Here is a 24147-nt window from a genome sequence, read left to right on the forward strand (position 1 = left end):
GATTCATATATATTTCCTGATGCTTTAGGATACAGATGAGTCTTAGGTCATGGTGTGCTGCACCTCATGCCTGTTTTGTCTCTCAGACTCCATCCCTCCTATTGCAGCATGACTGCTAAATCTTAGCTATAGCTGTGTTCAGAATGAGTGTAGTCCGTGTGAAAGGGAGAAGGGTGATTTCCCTGATGTGGCATGCGACATCAGAGGAGCAGACTTCTTAGGAAAGTGAGGTGTTGTCAGATAATCGCGTGTTAATTTGGTACTTCGATTAGCACATTACTTTGTTTCAGTTATAATGCCATCTTCATAATTCTGACAATAGGCAGTCAGAGTTAGTCTTCAGCACTAATCTTGAAGTGACAACATGTTATGAGCATTCCTCTCCACCTGTAATTGAGTTTAATACCATTTTACAATGAAGATATTAAAATATAAGACATATTTGTACAGCTTCGATAATTGGTTTTGCTTTTTGTGTTTGCTTCTGTAATTTCAAAGAATTTTTCCTTCTGAACTTTTGTGCCCTGAGTTGTTTCGGGTAATGTTGAAATTATAGGTGTCCATTAAGTAGTTTTCAACTGTCAGCTCAAACGGCACATATTGTGCTATTAATTGATTATGAGGTGACACAGAAAGAACACTCATTATGTGATAATACAAAAATGCATACTTGTCAAAAACAAATAAATCTGTATGGAAAATCCACCTGCTATGGTGGGGGAGTACAGAGGACCATCACACACACACACACACACACACACACACACACACACACACACAGACACACACATACACACTTGGGCATAAATACCTTCTTTTCATGTAGGATAATGCACAAGAAGATTTTAGTTCCAATTCCTAGGGATTCTGTATCGTACTGAGGTTTTCGTTTTTGTTGCTTATAGGTGGTATTATACCCAACTTCTAATAGCTCCAAGTCAGCAGAATTACACCGGATGACAGTACCCAAGAACAGTCAGGACTCGGATTTAAAGATCAAATTGGCAGTGCGCATGGATAAACCAGCACACATGAAGCATAGTGGGTGAGTGTTTAAAATCTTCTTCCCTCAAATCGGTGGACAGTGGACTCCATTTCAATCTACCACCTCTGTCTGTCTGTGGGGGAAACCAAGGTATCAGACATTCACATGGAGTTTTCTCAAAAAACAAACAAAAACAAACATACAAACAAAAAACTAACCTAAGTAAGTTGCTTATGTTGCAGATCTCTCAGCATCTGTATGAATGGGAATTCAGTTAATGTAACTGTCATAGCAATGAATGGTGTTTGTTATTGATTTAGATGATATCACGTTATTATGGGGAATGCACCAAAAGGAACCACTCAGACACAGTTTATAGACATCTGGAAGTCTTTAATACAGCTGTCTGGGACTATACTCAGCTTCTCAGGACCTAAGTGTCACCCCACACATGCTTTTAAAGATGGGAGTGGGAGTGGGGCGGATACCACATCTTGTTATCTCATTCAGCAGCTGCAGGGGGAGGTTTACACAAGCAGGCAGTTTAACAGAAGCGAAGGAGAATTAACTGAAGCATGTTGGCCTTAGGTCCTAGAACAGAATTGTGTAATTCCCACAGGATTATCCATCAAGGAAATCAAATTCTAGTTAAGCCCAAAACGGCCTCAGCAAGAATACAGTATGGAGGAAACTCTGCACTGCCATGCCATCATGCCATATCCAAATTGTGAAGAATATTCCTTAAATGTTTTTTTCTATACATCTGGACTCATACCTGGAGCTCAGGTCTCTAGAAATGGTTAACCTTTCATAGAATATATAAAAGCTAAAGGTTACATCAGATATAACCCACAAGGATGGGCACATTTTGATGGGAGGCATGTGAAATTAATCTAGTATAAAAGTGAGTGGAAACTGAGTCAGTCCTGGCTTCAAAGAGTACTCAGAAACCAAGAGGTGAATAGCTCCTCACCCAGGCACTGCCTTGGCCTAACACAGCAGGTCTGGTTGCTAAGGTTCTTTCTCTCCAGTACTGGTAAGAAACCAGTTCAGAACCCAGGTCTAGACTCTGTTTGCTGTTGTTGTTTTGTTTTGTTTTCAAGACAGTCTCACTGTGTAGCTATGGCTATTCTAGAACTCACTCTGTAGACCAGGCTGGCCTCGAACTCACAGAGATTCCCTAGCCTTTGCCTCCTGAGTTCTGAGATTAAAGTTATGTGCCACCACAGCAGCTCTCGACTCTTAAATAAAATGAACCTTCAAACCTTTATATTTTCTCAGCTTAACTCTATATTTATCTACCTGTGTCTCTTAGAAAGGGACTAGAATTCAGGATGCTACAATGTGGTATCTTTAATGTGTTAGTATAAAGGAAAGTCTAGTTGTGATTCAACTCAGTCTAGATGAAGATACTGGAACTCACTACTGAGAAGCCTTCAATTCGTCCAGATGCCTGTTCCCTCTAAGATGCACTTTACACCTGCCTGATCCCTGTGAGATTTACTGTAGAACTCCTCATCCATCCAGGGGACAAAATCACAAGCCTGTATGAAAAGCAAGGAAGGGACGTTCGCTCATATGTAAATAATTGTGGTAACTTATTACAAATAAATAAAAATTCAATAAAGTAGGAATGGGAACCTGTTGGGAATAATCGCCGGTTTCAGCTGGGGCAGCTTAGTTGAAGTCACACACTACATCTGACATTTGAAGTCAAGGGGAAGTTCAGCATCGGCCAGTGAGGAAGAGGGGCATTTCTGTCATATGACAAGCACTTAGAAAGGCAAGAGTTCTGAGAGGGCTTTTAGCTAGTGGTGACAAGTTCACTGCAGTTTGCCTGGAGAGCTCTGAGACTAGAGACTGCTCTTTATCTGAAGTGCTTAGAGTCTAGCAGGGTTTCAAATTAGACATAAAAGCATACAGCATGTTCCAGAAACTAGAATGTTTCCCTCTCCTTTTTTTTTTTTTTTTTTTTTTTTTTTTTTTTTTTTTTTGCTGTATATCTCTTTCTCTTCATGGATGATACCATAAGAAATAAGAGTGGCCAGAAGCTGATTGAATAGACCTAGAACCCTCTGATTGTGCCAGGGACAAAGGCTGAACATGAAGTAAGATATGAGCAAGTTCTACAGCATTGATCACATGTGGAAGAAATCACTTCTGTGCCCTAGAACCTTCGATTGGAGAAAGAGTCAAAGCAGGGAGCTCAGTCTAGCTGCATTATAAGGGAGCTGTGGAATAAGGGTGTCTTTCCTTTACATTAAATACGAATTTGTTTTTTCTAACTCCTCCATTGAGGATGCCATGCTCAGTCCAGTTGTTGACTATGGAGCTGAAAGGATTTGCAACCCCATAGGAAAAACAACAATATCAACCAACCAGAGTTCCCAGAGTTCCCAGGGACTAAACCACCAACCAAAGAGTACACATGGAGCAACCCATGGTTCCAGCCATATATGTGGCAGAGGATGGCCTTGTCGGGCATCAATGGGAGGAGAGGCCCTGTGAAGGCTTGATGCCTCAGTGTAGAGGAATGCCAGGGTGCGGAGGTGGGAGTAGGTGGGTGAGGGAGCACCGTCATAGAAGCAGGGAGAGGAGCGATGTGATAGGTGTTTTTTTAGAGGGGAAATCAGGAAAGGGGATAACGTTTGAAATGTAAATAAATAAAATATACAATTAAATTTTTAAAAAGATTTTGTTTTTTTTATTTCTTTTATTTGACTAAATCAAGATTTCCGTAGTGGTTCTGCAATTAATGTCTGCCAAAATTTGGTAGTGATGGGAGAAAATAAAGAGGATAATATCATAGTTTGTAAGTTTAACTCTTAAAGCTCAGGGAATCGCCAAAGGAACCAAGAGTGTTCTGTGCCCTGGTTGTATAAGTCAGTGCCTCTCACTGTGAGGAGGCACTCGGAGTCATTTCTGGCCCCTCAGATATCTCTGCAGTTCATAGCATGAATTCTAGAAATGAAAATATTTATGCTTTTCATCTACCAGATTAAAGTACTTTTCATAATAGTGAGACAGTAAAAAATTAATATTCATATGAGAAATAATAGCTTAGCAGCCTTAAAGTGTTGAGCAGTGTTGTGAGACGTGTTGATCCCCATGAGCAGGAACAGTTGGAGACACTTGAGAATCTCCTATGGCTCCTTCAAGTGCCTCTTTGATAATAGATTTAAATATTCAAAATATTTTCCTTCCATCTAGTTTATAGACATAAAAATCAGATTTGACCAACACCTTAACTATACTCATTATCTCCTAAGGTGCTTCCTAAATGGATTTTACTCTACTCAATTACATTTGAAAATGAAACTGGGAACTGAACCTTTTCCCTTTTACATCCTAGATCATACACTAATGCAATTTTATATAGTGGGTTCACAGCATCTGCTCGAGATGGTATTGTGTCCTATCAATAAGTTATCCTAAACTGGATAATTAACAGATGAGTAATGAATAATACAACCAAATGATAAGCCAGCCTTAGAAATTAATTCATTTAAAATATGGCACCTTGTTAAACAATAGCTAGAGAGTTTTAGGCTTTTTGCCTTCAGGGCGTTGTCAGGTTTTGAAAGGAATCCTCTGATGTGTTGGTGTTGATAGGTTCATACCTGTCCCCCTTTTCAATAATATAGAAACAAATAAATCTTTTTTGTGTGTGAGGGCTCTTACCATGCATTCTGTTTTATCACATTTAGACAGCTCATGGATCAGCCCTAACTAGGGTATAGTTATGCATGTGTATGTAGGTGCATGTGCCTATGTGTACATGTGGAAGCCAAAGTCAGGTTAGAAGTTTTCTCTGTTGCTTTCTATCTTGCCATTGTTGGGTTTTGAGGGGTTTGGTTTGGTTTGGTTGGTTGATTAGTTTGTTGGTTTGGAGGGAAGATCTTTGTTGTTTTAGTTTGGTTGGGTTTGGTTGATTGGTTGGTTGGTTGGTTGATTAGTTGGTTTGGAGGGAGGATCTTTGTTGTTTTGTTTTGCTTAAGACAAGGTCTCTCACTGGACCTAGAACTCTCCATGTCAGGCAGACTAGCTGACCAGTCTCTGGAGATCTGCCTGTCTACACCCACCCCAGCTCTGGGGTTACGAGCACACCATCACAAGCAATTCACTTTTGGTACCATGTCTCAAGTCACCTCATTGGGTATTTTTCAATGGTATTATCTATATCATAGGTGTACCTCCAACTATTCTATAAAGTTTAGTGTCCTTTGAGTCTGCAAAGAATATACCTCTTACCCTGTGCAGTTAAGGGTATATATAAATATGAATACTAGCAATGGAAATGGCATTTGTGAACTTCATAGAGTATTAAAGAAGGAGTTATAAATAGGAAGTGATGTTTGTTTTTCAAATGCTATATTTAAAAGTATGTGGATTTTTATATAGAAAATAAAATATATTTGACCTAAAGTACCTGATTCTGATAGCTAATCACTCTTTAGCTACATTTTATTGCCTTCTTAAATCAGGACTATGTGCAAATGACATGTGTTTTAACTTGGAGAAAATAAGCCCAATTATGCCACCCTCTTTAAGGCATACTGGATATTTCTGTAAGAATCATTAGAAAAATACTGGGTACATGTATTTTGGGGGAGTATTTTATAGAAATTAATTCTAGCAACCGCTCTAAGACAAAACGGGAAGTGAATTATCCGCCAGATTTCCAGTGGTCAGCATTCAGTCGGGCCTTTTCAGGTTTGTACATAGCTGGAGAGTCTAAGTATTCTCAAACAAATGGATGTCACTTTAGCATAGCCTAGTGGCGAAGCAGCAGTACTAACTGGAAACTCAGAAATTCCATCCTTGCTTAAGCACAGGGCTTTCCTAGTTCACGGGTTATTCACAAAGACAAAGGTAAGGTAAGATGGGACTAGTGAATGACATAACTGGCTGTAACAGTGTAAATCTACGTTCAGTAAGGAGGAGGAAGGCCACTGTACTGCCTGTCAGATTTATGTAGAAGCACTGTAACAGTGAGCTGTCAGAGGTTTAGTTAAAAACGCAGACACAATAGACACAATACGCCAACAATATTTTGCTGAAAGGACCCTGATATAGCTGTCTCCTGTGAGGTTTTGCCAGTGCCTGGAAAATACAGAAGTGGATGCTCACAGTCATCTATAGGATGGAACACAGGGACCCCAATGTAGGAGCTAGAGAAAGTTCCCAAGAGCTGAAGGGGTCTGCAACCCTATAGATGGAACAACATTATGAACTAATCAGTACCCCCAGAGCTCGTGTCTCTAGCTGCATATGTAGCAGAAGATGGCTTAGTTGCCCATCATTGGGAAGAGAGGCCCCTTGGTCTTGCAAACTTTATATACCCCAGTACAGGGGAACGCCAGGGCCAAGAAGTGGGAGTGAGTGGGTAGGGGAGCAGGGCGGGGGGAAGGTATAGAGGACTTTTGGGATAGCATTTGAAATGTAAATAAAGAAAATATCTAATAAAATTTTTTTAAAAAAAGAAGTTTGGTTAAATCTTATTGCTCACTTCCCTAATAAAAATAAATAGAAATCTCTTAGTTATATAACCACAGAAGATTTTTATCCCTGGTAATTAGCCAGGTAAAAACCTCAACCATATGTTCCAGAGTTTCTCTTTGTTCAGCATCATAATTGATTTCTTAGATATTTATCTAATGTACACGATAGTTTGCAATATTTTGAAATTGTGAAAAATAAAATTGTCCACTTTAGTTTACATCATAAATCTATATCTGACAGTGGGCTCATCCCTGTCCATAGGAGGCAGTAACTCAGCTTCTGACAGAAAAAGAGGATAAAAGCCTTCCCTGCTCTAATCCCATGCCTGTCAGGACTCCAGGATGCCTAGCATCCATGCTTGCCTAACAGGAGATGCCCTTAAGCTCTGAGCCCAGGATGTCACAGCATGTAGCTTTCAGCACACATTTAACATGCAAGCATCACATTTGCACAAAGAGAGATAGAAGTCCTCTGGTAAAGTGGTGTTGCCCACATCTGACTTAGATGGGCAACCTTCAGCTACTTAGGAAGATAGCAGCACAGTGCCTACCACAGTGCTTGGTGGGTCCAGACCTTTCAGAAAGCATTACTCTTCTGTCTGATATTTGCCAGAAGAAATTGATTTCTTATTATAATCCTACTTTTAGTATAACATTTCTATAAGTTCCATTATAGTTCATCCATATTTCCCTTCATTTGTGTGTGTGTGTGTGTGTGTGTGTGTGTGTGTGTGTGTGTGTGTGTGTGTTTTGCCTTCCCAGGTCAAATACCTTAGTCTGGATTATTCTGACTTCATACATACCCTACTGCTTTAACTTCTGGCCAAGTGTTTGCTAGACTATCAAACAGATTGACTTCTTGTCAATATACAGCCACAGAAGGAAAGTGTCTGTGGCCCTCAATAGACAGCATATTTATCACATATTAGTGTGGTGAAGAGGATATGCCAATGACCTGTTTCTCTTCTCAGATATCTTCAATGTCCATAGCATCTTCTGCATATTAAATTAATAACACTCGTATTTTCAATTTTTAAGATTTAGGAGCAAATATATAGGAATGGTAGAAACATTTAGATCCAGCTTTAATGGTCACTGAGCCAATCATTAAGCCAAAGGTTTTGATGTGTTATGGCTCTCCTGGTCTCACCTTTAATAAATGTTTACTCTTAGACTCAAATTTCATCTTTTCATTATTTCATTTAAGATTATTTTTCAGGGGGAAAGAACTTGACATGCATTATAACCAGTTTCGTGCATCTAATAATTATCCCTTTCTCAGACACCCTTTTATAGATATACAGATATATTAACTACTTTTCAGAAAGATAATGAAACTAGGGTATAATCTCATTTTATTTTCTTTTCAAAGGCACTTGTATATAGTTACATGTCACCTTAATGTGAGATGTTAAGTGAATTTATAGAGTGGATACTAGATTTTATAAACAGCTAATGAAGAGAATTATAGTGAAATTGTTTTCATTTCCTAAATTGGAGCCTTAAAATAAAAAGTTTGTGATGTACACTGACATGATGTCTGGAAGTTTGAAAGCATGAATAATTAATTACCAGTCCAATAAATGTCTTGGGCTTACTTAATGCCAAAGCATTGTGGAAGAGGTAGAAAGCCTATAGAATTTATTTTTATTAAGCATCTTGTGTGTGTGTCTGCATGGTAGCCAGATGGATGGCAATACAATACCAATTATGTCCAGTCCAAACTAGGTCAGGATACAGTATACTTGGGGGTCAGGTCTCAGTTCCGTCACTAGCTTACATAAGCTTGTGCATCATCTTTTGGCTTCAGTTTCATTGTTTTTGAAAGATGACAGTGGACTAGAAAAGACAGAAGACTCCTTGGTCCCAGAGATGTATGATGCAGTATAAGTCCTTTTGATCCTTGTAGGTACATGCTCAATTCATTCGATGTCCATGGGATGGACAGTGGATATAGAGGGCTCTGGGGACAAGGGAACAGTTTGGCAATTTGAGTTCTTGTAAAGCAAAGTATTTATGCAGATGAACTTTTATAAGGCTATGAAAGGTTTTTATTATATATTAACTCTGAAAGCGTATTATTCAATTGACTATACTCTCAGTATTAAGAATGGATACCTATGAACTTTAGAAAGATATTACCCTGAACATAACAGAACAATCAAAACTAGTGGTGGAAATTTCTCTTCTTGCTCCTGTAGATTTTCTGTAATACCACCTCATATTATCTTGTGATATAGTGAAAGAATATAGTTTTAACTCAAAATATATTTATTCTCTTAATTAAAATTCATTAAGATCTGTTTATTAAAATTCTGAGAAATCTGTTCTGATCGTATTCTTGGATGTAAGCCTGGAGTATGTAGACAGTTAATGTTTAAGATGTCTTCTGGTCTCAGAAACCTGAGCCTTGCAGTTAGCCTAAGAATTCTGGGAAATGTATAAACCTGTTCGCCAATCGGTTTTCTCAGCAGCAAAGTGGAAATGGTAGATCTGGCCACGATGTGAGCAGCCAGGCAGTAGCTACTACATGCAGTACACTAGGGGAGTGCAGGAAGAGCTCACAGTGTTCTGGATATCACTGCTACTGTTAGACACTAAAGACAGGATTGGTGGGTTTAATTTTTAATTTTTTACCTATTCACTTTACATCCTGCTAACTGCCCCCATCTGGATCACCTGATCCCACAACCCTTACCCCACTTCCTGCTCTCTTTCTCCACTGAACATGTGGGGACCCTCCTGGGTCCCCCCTCCCCCAGATCTTCAAGTCTCTATGGGACTAGACACTTCTTCTCCCACTGATGCCAGACAAGGCAGCCCAGCTAGAAGAATATCCCATGTACAGGCAAAAACTTTTGAGAAAGCCCCTGCTCCAGTTGTTCAGGTCCCACATGAAGGCCAAGCTGCACATATGCCGCACATCTGCTGCACATGAGCAGTGAGGCCTAGGTCCAGCCCATTTATGCTCTTTGGTTGGTGGTTCAGACTCTGAGAGCCCCAAGGGTTGAGGATAGATGACTCTGTTGGTCTTCCTGTGGCGTTCCTATCCCCTTTGGGGCCCTCAGTTCTTCCTTGTGTTTATCCATAAGAGTCCCCAAGCTACATGCATTCTTTAGCTGTGGGTGTCTGTGTCTCCCAAAGAGAGGATTTTTAAGTAAAGATACAAGTGAAAAGAACTGGGAAACATTGAAGTTTAAGCTGTAAAATGAGACAAAACCATTTTATTAATTCCCCCAGCCTCTGACCTGGTCTCCGTCAATTCCTCCTGAGCATATATATATACACACATACACATTCACACACATATTGTAAATGGTTGTCATGATAATTCCTATTTTAATGATAAGAACACTTAAATTCTCTCCCATTTTCATGAGCACATTATTATTAACACTGAACGTTAATTATAAATGTTTTAAAATCTGTCCACTCGTGTGATACATAGTTGATCCTCACTAGGTTCTCAAGTCCAGTATCGTGATTTTTAATGTCATCTTCAGTATTTTTCTGTTTTATCCTGTAGTTTTATTAAGTTCTTCATTAAGGAGGCATCCATAAGCTTGAACAGCTTACTCAATATTTAATGGCTAAGTGACTTTTATTTTGTTGTTACCATGGCACCCAAGGCATTCATGTAATTGAATATCCTAATTTTATGATATAAATATTTTATAAAAATAATTACTGGGAGAGATTAGCGCTGTAGTGATTAAAGCTCCAAAAGCTCTTTGCCGTTGCTAGTACGGCAGAGTGCTGACCCTCGTGTACTCTCTCTTCCATGAGGTCCCTATAAAAAGCCATCTCTACAGAGGCCTGCCCCACCCCTTCTCCACCTCAGCATATCCCTCTTTCCCCAGCTTGCTCTCCTTTGAATCAGCTTTGTTGTTTTGTTTTTTAAAGCTTGTGTTGTTGTGAGCAGGATATGTCTGTCCTCTGGAGCATGCTTTCCTACTGAGTCACTTTCCATATCATTTCTAGAGGTTAGGAACCTTATCCTGCAGCTGTGTTTAAATTTACATTCAAATCATTGCCTAGCCATTAATAGTTGTGGGGTAAATGGCCATGGCTTCATTTTGTAATATTCCCAAAAAGGCTCATAAAATAGAGACTAGGTGACCAGAACAATAGGAGTAAGAAATGAAGCATTGGGGCAGTCCTTATTAGATCATGAGAGCTCTGTGTTCATTAGTATATTAAAGCACTGATGGGTTCATTAGAATGATGTATGGTAGAAAGCATAGGAATAGGGCCACTTGGGAGGAGTAAGTCATTGGGGATCTGCCCCAAAAGGGCTCATCTTCTCCTTGGCTGCTTCTTTGCCTGATCCCTTTGCTTCCTGACTTCCAAGAGGTGATCTGGTGTGATATGCTATACATTCCCCACCACGGTGTTCTGTCTTACCACATGATCAAAAACAATGAGGCCACGTGACTAGGTCCTGAAACTATGAACTAGAATAGACCTTTAGTCCTTAAAGTTGATTAGTTCAGATGTTTTGTCATAGAAAGGTCATTAACACATAGATGACCATTTTCTCTGCTAAAGAAAGAACATAATAGAGAAATTATGCTTTTAATTATTTTATGTTCAAACTAAAAATGTAGATTGACTAATCAGATAAAACCTCTAAAAATTAGTACTGTCTAACAGGTACCACCACAATTTAATTTTTGTCATTTATCTCAAGATAATTTTGCCACAGAAGAATGATGTTTCTTTAGAATATTTATTTTATACCTATAAGTCTAAAGACTGTATTATAAAAGTACATATTGTTCCCAACATTAAGTTAGTATTCTCTACGAGGCTTACTTATTGAGTATTTTTTTAAAAGCTTCTTGCTAACATTTGATGGGAAAACTAAGTTTCTAATATCTACTATCTTTCAACATATAGCTGGGCCATTCCTGTGAAATATTCTTCAACTATAGGCTAAAGTTTTACCAACATTTTCTGTGAGTCAAAGTATATATTAGAACTCAGCAAAGGGTCCCAAGGTCCTCAGAGGACTCTCCATGCTTCCAGTGCCCTAGCACTCCCAGGATCTTGAGATCACTGGTGAGTGGAACGCAACATCTGTTCCAAAACAACCTGTAGAGTGTTGTGCCAGCAACAGGGACAAAGGAAACCCACCCAACCAGCAGCTGGTATTCATTCTGGTGGCTCCAGCCCTGTGCCATCTTGGGCACGAACTTGGTGGGCCCTAGCACACCAAGGATCTTGGGATCAGTGAGACCAGTCTACACAGGAGAGCACATGGGTCCCAGAAGCAACAGAGTTTCTTGGACAGGATCCCTTCGGGCCTTCATCCTCAGCCAGGAGGCGGAGCTGAAACCCAGATCCCTGTGCACATTCCCTGCAAGAAGAGAACTTGCCTGCAGAGAGTGCTCAGACCACTGGGACTCAGGAGAGAGATGGACTCCCAGGTGTACTAACAGAGGCTAACAGAATCAAAGGTGGAGAAAGCTCTAGCCAGAGAAAGCTAGAACATCTATCACGAGAGATTACCAGATGGCAAAAGGCAAATGTAAGAAAGAATCTTACTAACAGAGACTAAGACCACTTGGCACCATCAGAAGTCAGTATGCCCACCACAGCGAGTCCTGGATACCCCAACACACTCAAAAAGCAAGATTCCGATCTAAAATCATATCTCATGATGTTGGTAGAGGATTTTAAGAAGGGCATTAACAACTCACTTAAAGAAATACAGGAGAACACTGCTAAACAGATAAAAGTCCTTAAAGAGGAAGCAAAAAAAATGCTTAAAGAATTACAGGAAAACACAACCAAATGGGTAACAGAATTGAACAAAACCATCCAAGATCTAAAAATGGAAGTAGAAACAATGAAGAAAACCCAAAGGGAGATAACTCTGGAGAAAGAAACCCTAGGAAAGAAATCAGGAACCATAGATGCAAGCATCAGCAACAGAATACAAGAGATGGAAGAGAGAAATCTCAGGTTCAGAAGATTCCATAGAGAACATGGACACAACAATCAAAAAAAAAATGCAAAATGCAAAAAGATCCTAACCCAAAATATCCAGGAAATTCAGGACACAATAAGAAGACCAAACCTAAGGATAATAGGTATAGATGACAGTGAAGATTTTCAATTTAAAGGGACAGTAAATATCTTCAACAAAAATATAGAAGTAATCTTCCCTAATCTAAAAAAAGAGATGCCCATGAACATACAAAAAGCCCACAGAACTCCAAATAGACTGGACCAGATAAGAAATTCCTCCCGACACATAATAATCAGGAAAACAAATGCACTAAATAAAGGCAGAATACTAAAAGTAATGAGGGGAAAAGGTCAAATAACATATAAAGGCAGTCCTATTAGAATTACTCCAGAGTTCTCACCAGAGACTATAAAAGCCAGAAGATCCTGGACAGATGTTATATTGACCCTAAGAGAACACAAATGCCAGCCCAAGCTACTATACCCAGCAAAACTCTCAATTACCATAGATGGAGAAACCAAGGTATAAAATGACAAAACCAAATTCACACAATATCTTTCCACGAATCCAGCCCTTCAAAGGATAATGAAGGGAAAACACCAACACAAGGACTGAAATTATGCCCTAGAAAAAGCAAGAAAGTATTCCTTCAACAAATCTAAAAGCAGACAGCTGCAAGAACAAAATCCCAACTCTAACAACAAAAATAACAGGAAACAACAATTACTTTTCCTTAATATCTCTAATATCAATGGTCTAAATTCCCCAATAAAAAGACATAAACTAACAGACTGGCTACATAAACAGGACCATACATTTTGCTGCATACAGGAAACCCACCTCAGGAACAAAGACAGACACTACCTCACAGTAAAAGTCTAGAAAACAATTTTCCAAGCAAATGGTCCAAAGAAACAAGCTGGAGTAGCCATTCTAATATTGAATAAAATCGACTTCCAACCCAAAGTTATTAAAAAAAGACAAGGAGGGACACTTCATACTCATCAAAGGTAAATTTGTCCAAGATATCTCAATTCTGAACATCTATGCTCCAAATGCAAGGGCAGCCACATTCATTAAGGAAACTCGAGTAAAGCTCAAACCACACATTCCACTTCACACAATAATAGTGGAAGACTTCAACACCCTACTTTCATCAATGGACAGATCTTAGAAACAAAAACTAAAGAGGCACACATTGAAACTAACAGAAGTCCCTCCCACCCCGCCTGCTCTGCGGCGGAGGCGGCGGCAGCGGCAGCGGTGTCTCTGCCTCTCCGCCACCTCCACCGCAGCCTCTGACCCCCGGCCGGCGTTGTTGGCGGGGAGGGGGACAGTAGTTGTAGACGCCCGCCCCTGCCTCAGAGAAGGTGAATGAGAGTTGAGTATTAGACAAAAATAGATGTAATCTCTACTCCATGGTTTAGCTCCCTGATTGTTGTAGTCTTCACTTTGTGGAACATTCATGCTGAAAAACTGAAGCAATAAATGGTTGAATATGATCAGATTTCACCATCAAGTTCTCAGCCTGATAACGATAATCCCTTTCTGTCAACCTAATGAAGCATTCAAACAAGCCATATGACTCTTTTCAAGATGAACTTGAAGATTATATTAAAGTACAGAAAGCCAGAGGCTTAGAGCCAAAGACTTGTTTCAGAAGGATGAGAGGGGAGTATTTGGAAAGCTGTGGGTACAGAGAAGAGTTTGATTCCAGGCCCAGGTATAGAATGTTTGATCAGAGTCTCCCATCTGGAACCAACCATTCCTACCCAAGATCATGCAGTAGTTCACAGACAGAAGACCGGGTACCCCAGTGGTTACCAGCTCATGACAAGATAAGACTAAACTCTCTGAGCTACTGTCAATTCACCAGGGATGGCTTCTCAGCAAGACCAGTCCCCTTGAACCTTAGTCAGCAAGAATACAATTGTGGCTCATATAGTGTAGAATCTGTAGTTCACAAGCGCCTCTGCTCAGAACACAGTACCATCGACCCTCAAGTCAGTCATAGACAAATGCACCAAAAGAGGAAAAAACATGTAGAAGAGGGCAGAGAAAAGCAGGAAGAACGGCCCAAACATGAGAGGAAAAGGAGTTCTGAGGAAATGGATTTAAATAAACATAGAAGCATCCAAAGAAAGAAAACAAAGGCAGAAACAGAAACTGTACAGGATGGTACAGAAAAGCTTAAGAATCGAAAAGAGAAAAAAACCCGAGATGTATCATCTAAGAAAGAGGACCGTAAGCGTAGGAAGGAAAAAAAGGAACAAGGTGAAGAAAGGACAGAGGAGGAGATGCTTTGGGACCAGTCTATTCTTGGATTTTGAGGCTCCTTAGATCTCCTGAGGCTCCACTGAAATAACAGTCAAGGAGCTTGGTTTTATGTGCATTCATATTCATGTCACTTGCATATGTGGACAGAAGTTTCAACTTCTAACAACGTGAACATGAAGTATTTAGTGTGCTTACTTTCCAACATGGAGATTACTTTTCTATTTTCTAAAAGATTTATTAACTTTTCTTACATATGGTAGAATTTCCCTTTAAGAGAGTGGCTCTGCTTTCATTGACCAAATTGCTGTGGTAGTGGAATTATTTTCCCTTGGGAGATCATTTATTTAAAATTGGAGGATTAACTGATGACTTTTGTGGAATCTATTTCTTGGTTGGGTTTCTTTTAGTTTTGAGTCACATATTTTTATGCTCACTGTCTTTCTCTATGAAGCAATTTAGATTTCCTTTTTTAGATCTAACTTGCAATATATTTTCTGGGTTGGAAAGTGAAATAACATAATAATTTTATCTTACATATAGTTTTAAAAGTTTCAGAGACTTCACACAAAATCAGTTTATATTCTGAAAATGTTTATAATAAAGTATCTTAATTTCTGGAAAAAAAAAAAGAAACTAACAGAAGTTATAAAACCAAACCAATGGATTTAACAGATATCTACAGAACATTTTATCCTAAAACAAAAGGATATACCTTCTTCTCAGCACCTCATGGTACCTTCTCCAAAATTGACCACATAATAGGTCACAAAACAGGCCTCAACAGATACAAAAATACTGAAATTATCCCATGCATCCTATCAGATCACCATGGACTAAGGCTGATCTTCAATAACAACATAAATAATAGAAACCCAATATTCACATGGAAACTGAACAACACCCTACTCAATGATAACTTGGTCAAGGAAGAAATAAAGAAATTAAAGACTTTTTAGAGTTTAATGAAAATGAAGCCATAACATACCCAAACACATGGGACACAATGAAAACAGTCCTAAGAGGAAAACTCATAGCTCTGAGTGCCGCCAAAAAGAAACTAGAGAGAGCATACACTAGCAGCTTGACAGCACACCTAAAAGCTCTTAAAAAAAAAAAAAAAAAAAAAAGGAAGCAAATTCACCCAAGAGAAGTAGATGGCAGGAAATATTTAAACTCGGGGCTGAAATCAACCAAGTGGAAACCAAAAAAACTATTCAAAGAATCAACCAAACCAGGAGCTGGTTCTTTGAGAAAAATCAACAAGATAGATAAACCCTTAGCCAGACTCACTAGAGGGCACAGGGACAGTATCCTAATGAACAAAATCAGAAATGAAAAGGCAGACATAACAACAGAACATGAGGAAATCCAAAACATCATCAGATCCTACTACAAAAGGCTATTTTCAACAAAACTGAAAAACCTGGATGAAATGGACAAATTTCTCGACAGATACCAGGTACCAAAGTTAAATCAGGATCAGATTAATGACCCAAACACTCCCATATCCTCTAAAGAAATAGAAGCAATCTTTAATAGTCTCCCAACTAAAAAAAGCCCAGGACCAGATGGGTTTAGTATAGAGTTTTATCAGACCTTCAAAGAAGACATAATTTCAATTTTCCTCAAACTATTCCACAAAATAGAAACAGAAGGTATTCTACCCAACTCATTCTATGAAGCCACAATTACTCTGATACCTAAACCACATAAAGACCCAACAAAGAAGGAGAATTTCAGACCAATTTCTCTCATGAATATGGATGTAAAAAGTCTCAATAAAATCATCTCTAACTGAATCCAGGAATACATCAAAATGATCATCCATCATGATCAACTAGTCTTCATTCCAGGGATGCAGGGATGGTTTAAAATACAGAAATCCATCGACATAATCCACTATATAAACAAACTCAAAGACAAAAACAACATGATCATCTCGTTAGATGCTGAGAAAGCATTTGACAAAATCAAATACCCATTCATGATAAAAGTCTTGGAATGATCAGGAATTCAAGGCCCATTACCTAAACATGATAAAGGCAATATACAACAAACCAGTAGCCAACATCAAACTAAATGGAGAGAAGTTGGAAGCAATCCTACTAAAATCAGGGACTAGACAAGGCTGCCCACTTTCTCCCTACCTATTCAATATAGTACTCGAAGTCCTAGCCAGAACAATTAGACAACAAAAGCAGATCAAGAGGATACAAATTGGAAAGGAAGAAGTCAAAATATCACTATTTGCAGATGATATGATAGTATATATAAGTGATCCTAAAAATTCCACCAGAGAACTCCTAAACCTGATAAACAGCTTCAGTGCAGTAGATGGATATAAAACTAACTCAAACAAATCAGTGACTTTTCTCTACACAATGGATAAGCAGGCTAAAAGCAATCTACAGATTCAGTGGAAACCCCATCAAAATTCCAACTCAATTCTTCACTGAGTTAGAAAAGGCAATTTGCAAATTCATTTGGAATAACAATAAACCTAAGATAGCAGAAACTCTTCTCAATGATAAAAGAACCTCTGGTGGAATCACCATGCCTGACCTCAAGCTGTACTACAGAGCAATTGTGATAAAAACTGCACGGTACACAACAGACAGATCAATGGAATAGAGTTGAAGATCCAGAAATTAACCCACACACCCATGGTCACTTGATCTTTGACAAAGGAGCTAAAACCATCTAGTTGAAAAAAGACAGCATTTTCAAAAAATGGTGCTGGCACAACTGGCAGCTATCATGTAGAAGAATTTGAATTGATCCATTCTTATCTCCTTGTAAAAAGCTCAAGTCTAAGTGGATCAAGGAACTCTACAGAAAACCAAAGAAAGTGAAACTTATAGAGGAGAAAGTGGGGAAAAGCCTCGAAGAAATGGGCACAGGGGAAAAATTCCTGAATAGAACAGCAATGGCTTGTGCTGTAAGATCGAGAATCAGCACATGGGACCTCATAAAATTGCTAAGCTTCTGTAAGGCAAAAGACACTGTCAATAAGACAAAAAGACCAAAAACAGATTGGGAAAGGATCTTTACCAATCCTAAATCCAATAGGGGACTAATATCCAATGTGTACAAAGAACTCAAGAAGGTGGACTCTAAAAAGTCAAATAACCCTATTAAAAAATGGAGTACAGAGCTCAACAAAGAATTTTCAACTGAAGAATACTGAATGGCTGAGAAGCACCTGAAAAAAATGTTCAACATCCTTAATCATCAGGGAAATGCAAATCAAAACAACCCTGAGATTCCATCTCACACCAGTCAGAATGACTAAGATCAAAAATTCAGGTGACAGCAGATGCTGGTACAACCACTCTGGAAATCAGTCTGGTGGTTCTTCAGAAAGCTGGACATAGTACTACCAGAGGATCCCGCAATACCTCTCCTGGGCATATATCCAGAAGATGTTCCAACCAGTAAGAAGGACACATGCTACACTATGTTCATAGCAGCCTTATTTATAATAGCCAGAAGCTGGAAAGAACCCAGATGTCCCTCAACAGAGGAATGGATACAGAAAATGTGGTATATTTACACAATGGAGTACTACTCAGCAATTAAAAATAATGAATTCATGAAATTCTTAGGCAAATGAATGGATTTTGGAGGATATCATCCTGAGTGAGGTAACCCAATCACAAAAGAACACACATGATATGCACTCACTGAAAAGCGGATATTAACCCAGAAGCTTAGAATACCCAAGATACAATTTGCAAAACACATGTAACTCAAGGCGAAGGAAGACCAAAATGTGGATACTTTGTTCCTTCTTAGAATGAGGAACAAAATACCCATGGAAGAAGTTAGAGAGACAAATTTCAGAGCTGAGATGAAGGACCATCCAGATACTGCCCAACCCGGGAATTTATCTTATATACAACCACCAAACCCAGACACTATTGCATAAGTCAGAAAGCTTTTCTGACAGGACCCTTACATACGTATCCCTTGTGAGGCTATGCCAGTGCCTGGCAAATACAGAAGTTGATGCTCACAGTCATCTATTGGATAGAACACAGGGCTCCTAATGAAGGAGTTAGAGAAAGTACCCAAGGACCCAGAGGGTTCTGCAACTCTATAGGAGGAACAGCAATATGAATTAATCAGTACCCACCTTCCCAGAACTGTGTCTCTAGTTGCATATGTAACAGAGGATGGCCTAGTCAGCCATCAATGGGAGGAGAGGCCCTTGGTCTTGCAAAGATCATATGTCCCAGTACAGTGGAATGCCAGGGCCAGTAAGCCTGAGTGGGTGGGTTGGGGAGCAGGGCGGGGAAGGGTATAGGGGACTTTGTGGATAGCATTTGAAGTGTAAATGAAGAAAATATCTAATAAAAAAAGAAAAAACCAAACTACATATTAGTTTAATGTTTATATGTAAAAATAATGTGTTATGTAACCACTGCTCATAAGTTCTTCAAGGAAGAGAGAGATTCTAACAGTGAGGTTTTCCTATATTGTTTTCATGAAATCAATAAATTTCCTTTGCTTTCTTTCTACTGCTGTGGTCCTTGAATTCACGAAATAACCATTCTGTGTTTCAGACTTTTTTTTTGTCAAATTAGTTCTACCACATTTAAATAGACTAAAACACCCTTTAGGAAATAATAAATTAAGTAGCACAATAGCTGTCAGCCAGAGACAGAGGAGTCCTGGACCTTTACAGGAGGGGATGCACACTGGATGCACCAGAGGAGGGTGGCTGCCGTCAGGATTTGCAGAGAGTGTGGGATATCTGAACACAGCAGGGTTGGTGAGGAAGTCATACCAACTAGAAGCCAAATGCATGGCCACGGCCAAAGGCAAGAGAGGTGAAAAAACGCAATCCATGCATACTGAAGCCACCATCTCTTCTGTCAAATGAGACAAAAAATAGACTAGGAGGAACACGCTTTTGTGTGTGTAAACAGGAATATGTAAAGGCAATTGGATGGCATATACCTTTAGCTGAACAGTCATAGAAGGTTTCCTTTTAGGGTCTATGACCTCACCAGACACAAGCTGTTGTGAAGGTTTGCAGTACAAGGTATGAATGACTTCCCTGCTGTGGGGTGGACCTCAAATCTAATCTGAAAGGAGCTGTTTTCCCCCCGCAGCAAATTCACTACTATTGACACACATAAAAAGACATGGAAGTAAGATAGGGACTGGCTTCTCAGGAAGGAGTGTTTCAGAGGCAGGATGGACTGTACTGGAGCTGCAAATAATGTCAATTCACACATAAGTATAAGAAACTGTTGAGCAATATTTTTAAAACCAAATTATGTGGGTGACTCCTAAAGAATGACACAGGAAATTGACCAATGACCATACACATTGAATCCTCCACCTCACATGCATACAAATGAAAGACATTGTAATAATTTTTTTAAAAAGGAATTCAACAGAGGTTGAAAAGGAAAAAAAAAATGTATGTTAGAAGAAAGTTTTACATACCCAGGTTATGTCTGAAATAGGAAACATTCTAAAGCATTTGCTTTTAGAAGTCTTCATGGTTGTATATTTGGCTCTGTTATAGTCTACATAAATAATAGCTAATAGCCGTCAGGGTCACAGAAATACTTTCTACTTCTCTCATACCTTCCGTGCAGCTGAAGGAGAAGCTGGTGGTAGAGTTTGATGTGTCTTCAGCGTGGACTGTATTTGAAACACCTGTTGAAAATCATTGAATGTTTTTTGTACATTAATGATAAGGGGGAAGCTGGTGAAGCAAAATTATTTTTTTAAAGATTTGTTTTATGTATGTGAGTACATTGTGGCTGTCTTCAGACACACCAGAAGAGGGCATCAGATCTCATTACAGTTGGTTGTGAGCCACCATGTGGTTGCTGTGATTTGAACTCAGGACCTCTAAAGAGCAGTCAGTGCTCTTAACCGCTAAGCTATCTCTCCAGCCCATGAAATTATTTAAGATGGATATATCTGTGTGTTGACCCTGAAAAGGAACATCACCATAATGTTAGCATCAGTTAACAACAGGGTTGATTGTATGAATAGAGACAACAGTGTTTTCTAAGTATTAAAATGTCCAGGGAGCAGTGAGATGCCTCAGTGGGTAAAGGCACTTCTCTCCTGCAGGCCTGAAAATCTGCAGTTCCCAAAACTCATGCATACATAGAGTAAATGGAGATTACCAACTTCATGGGTTTCCTCTGACCAACACGTATATACCCAGTCTCCCTCCCTCCCTACACAGACACACACACACACACACACACACACAGAGAGAGAGAGAGAGAGAGAGAGAGAGAGAGAGAGAGAGAGAGAGAGAGAGAGAGAGAGAGAGAATAATATAGTTAAATACATAAAATATAAAATTTCTGAGAACTTGGACGAGTGTTTGCCATGCAGGCATGAAGATTTGTTCAGATCCACAACATGGTCAGGTGGGGTTGGGATATGCCTGTCACCCTAGCACTGCTAAGGTGCTAAAGAGCTCCAGTCTCTGTGAGCCACTATGAGCCTTGCTTGGTTGATTCTGTGGGCCTTGTTCTCCTGGTGCCCTTAACTCCTCTGGCTCTTAAAATCTTTTCCCCTGTTCTGCCAGGTTCCCTGAGCTCCACCTGCTGTTTGGCTGTGGTCTCTGAATCTGCTCCCATCATCTGTTGGAAAAGGCCTCACTGATGGCAATTGGATTAGGACACCAATCTATGAGTGTAGCAGATTATACTGAGGAGTCTTTTCTTTCCTTTTCTCTCTTCTTTTCCTTGCCATTTTTCTTTTCTCTTCTTTTCTTTTCTTTTCTTTCTTCATTTTATTTTATTATTTTATTTTATTTTTGCCAGCTTCTGTCCCTGCCCATCCAAGCAGTGTCAGGCATCAGCTCCCGCTAGTGCCTCGGGTTGGACCAGTCATTGAATGACCACTCCCACGGGCTCTTGAGCTACCATTGCCCCAGTACATCTTGCAAGTGGGACAGATTGTAGGTCAGAGATTTTGTGGCTGAGTTAATGTCGAAATCCCACCACTGGTTACAGAAGATGGCTCCATATCCTCCATGACTAGGAGTCCTCTCTAGGGTCACAGTTACTGGCTCCTGGATATCCATATCCCTCCGTCCCCAATTCCAGTCATCTTTCCCCACACTCCTCATGTGTCTAAGGTTTTTTTTTTTTTAAATGTTTTCTTTACACTAAATTTGGCCCACCCAGTTCCAGGTCTTTTTCTGCATATCACATTTTCATCAGATAACCTACAGAAAGCATCAAAGATTGCCTTACACACAGAAGTCTATCACTGTGGTACTAACAGCCAGGGAGTCGTCTTCCTAGATACTCGCAAAGACAGCTGTGTTTTGCTTTGACTGTTTCAAGGATTTTGATGTCTGTCCACTTTTGACATAGTGAGAGCAAACCTCATATGGGGAACAGAAGCTGCTCAGTATTTGGCTAACAGAGCAGAACATTAACGCAAAGGACGTGCAACACAATTCACATCATCTGTATGAACATTGAAGGAGCAAAGGGTCTCTTCTCACGGGGCTGCAGCTTTTTCCAGCTGCTTTTTTCAGCCTTTACAGTTGTGACTTCTGAGTATTCTTTCCTATCCTCTCTTCCTGTAAAGAGTGACAGATCCCACCCAAAAAGCAAGTTCATTTTTGGTAGCTCTAGATTCATTATGTTTACAAAGTGATGAAACTAAGTCTTTCGAGTCCTGCTTCTTTGAGATATCATAATATATTGTGTGTTGTACTAAGGATACTAACCTTGAAGTCCACCAAATAGTCTGATGCAGCTTGGCCTAATTTATTATCCATATGAAATTATAAAATTGATAGGAGACTGCCATATATATATGTGTGTGTGTGTGTGTGTGTGTATATATATATATATATATATATATATATATATATATATATATAGTCTATTACTTTGTATGTGGCTCATACTGTTGTGACTACATAGTGAGCCAAATAAGTGGGTTCCCAGAATGCATGCTCCCTGCTGTATATCCGATGCATGCTCCCTGCTGTATATCCGGGTTGTCCCTCCTGGCCTGGTGCTTCAGCATCTGATTCATTTTGACCTTGAGTAAAGATCAAACCTGACAGAAGCATAGGCTCCAAAGGGCATTTCTGCCTTTGTGCGTCTCTGTGTTCCCTTCTTCAATGTGAGGATGCACATGGGATTCTCAGTAGGGAAGCTAAGCACAGTCACCCTGGTTGTCCTAGCCGAGATCTCAGATATATGGTTGAGCCCTGACCAGATAAACAGTCAATCGTGCAGGCTGTAGTTAACCACAGTCTATAACCATGTCATGTCAGGCCCAGATCTATAGAACTGCTCAGACCACTGAAGGCTTGTAAGAAAGATTAAATGATTTTTTTTTCAAATCTCTAACAATTTGGCTGGCATATGCAACAAAACCTAACACATTTTGCATGCACTCTTGCAGCTGTAAATTTCTCATGTTTTCCACTTTTTGTTTATCAGATTTCACAGTATATGCCACAGCGATTAATAAATTCAATATACATGTATATGTGTATATATATATATGTGTGTGTGTATGTATATATATTTAACTTTTCCTTTATAGTAGGCATATATATACAAATATATATGTGTGTGTATATATGTGTGTGTGTGAGAGTATGTGTGTGTGTATATATATATATATATATATATATATATATATATATATATATAGTTCATTTCATCAAAAAGGCATTTAGATCATTTTTAGGTTTTATCTGTCTCAGACAATGACATTAGTATTCTGTGCATGTCTTCAGATAAATTTGTGCATAGCATCTCTTAAGTTTGTACCTGGGAAGAAAATTGCTAAGCGGGTGGAAATGTGAATACTTATCTTTACAATATAATACTATAGACATTCAAGATTTACCATTAATTGCACCAGTATACATTTACCCCAATCACCTCTTGTCCTACCTTCATTGGGTTTGGCCATATAGTATTTTCAGTTGTATTTAAATTTTCATATGCTGATATCTTATTCTATGGTGGATTTCTTTTCTCCCCATTTTTGATTGAGATACCTGTAACAATAGGCAGACAAAAGAAAGGCCTATGCTTTTATGAAATGTCTTACTTGGCATGGGAGCTTTTGAAAGTAGAAACCAGAGAATCAAGGGGTAAAATTTGTTATGGAAAATTATGCAAAGTATAAGTGGAGGGTAAAAGATAGTGCTCTAGCAATAATAAACTCTCTGGGAAGGCTTAGCAAAGACTCTCTGTGTTCAAATTCTCCTGTGTCTTTAGAGATAAGGGGATCCGTTCACTCTGGGTAAAGAGAGGCTATCTCTGGATTCAAGTTTTTATGATCATGGCGAGGCTCATATGAGATATGGGAAGCAAAGGGATGAATGACCTCTCTACTTCTGTGGTTTCTTTCAATTCCAAGGTGTTCTACATTGATGTATTATC

General features: G+C 39.2%; 2 protein-coding genes across 11 annotated transcripts in view; both read left to right on the plus strand.

Moving 5' to 3' along the window:
* Cadps2 (calcium dependent secretion activator 2) overlaps positions 1–24147 on the plus strand; it is a 558168-nt gene that overhangs the window by 325906 nt on the left and 208115 nt on the right. For all 10 annotated transcript variants that reach the window (XM_085840793.1, XM_085840791.1, XM_029478700.2 and 7 more), the window contains exon 8: positions 906–1045. In XM_085840793.1, coding sequence (XP_085696919.1) covers positions 906–1045 — 140 coding nt within the window. The remainder of the gene's footprint in view (positions 1–905; positions 1046–24147) is intronic.
* Positions 13680–15364, plus strand: LOC110295962 (lysine-rich coiled-coil protein 1). The gene has a single exon (XM_021164384.3). The coding sequence runs from the start codon at positions 14020–14022 to the stop codon at positions 14788–14790; it is 771 nt and encodes a 256-aa protein (XP_021020043.2). The 5' UTR covers positions 13680–14019; the 3' UTR covers positions 14791–15364.

Source organism: Mus caroli, unplaced genomic scaffold, assembly GCF_978045245.1.
Source record: "Mus caroli unplaced genomic scaffold, Mus_caroli_1 scaffold_7, whole genome shotgun sequence".
NCBI classification, from domain to species: Eukaryota; Metazoa; Chordata; class Mammalia; order Rodentia; family Muridae; genus Mus; species Mus caroli.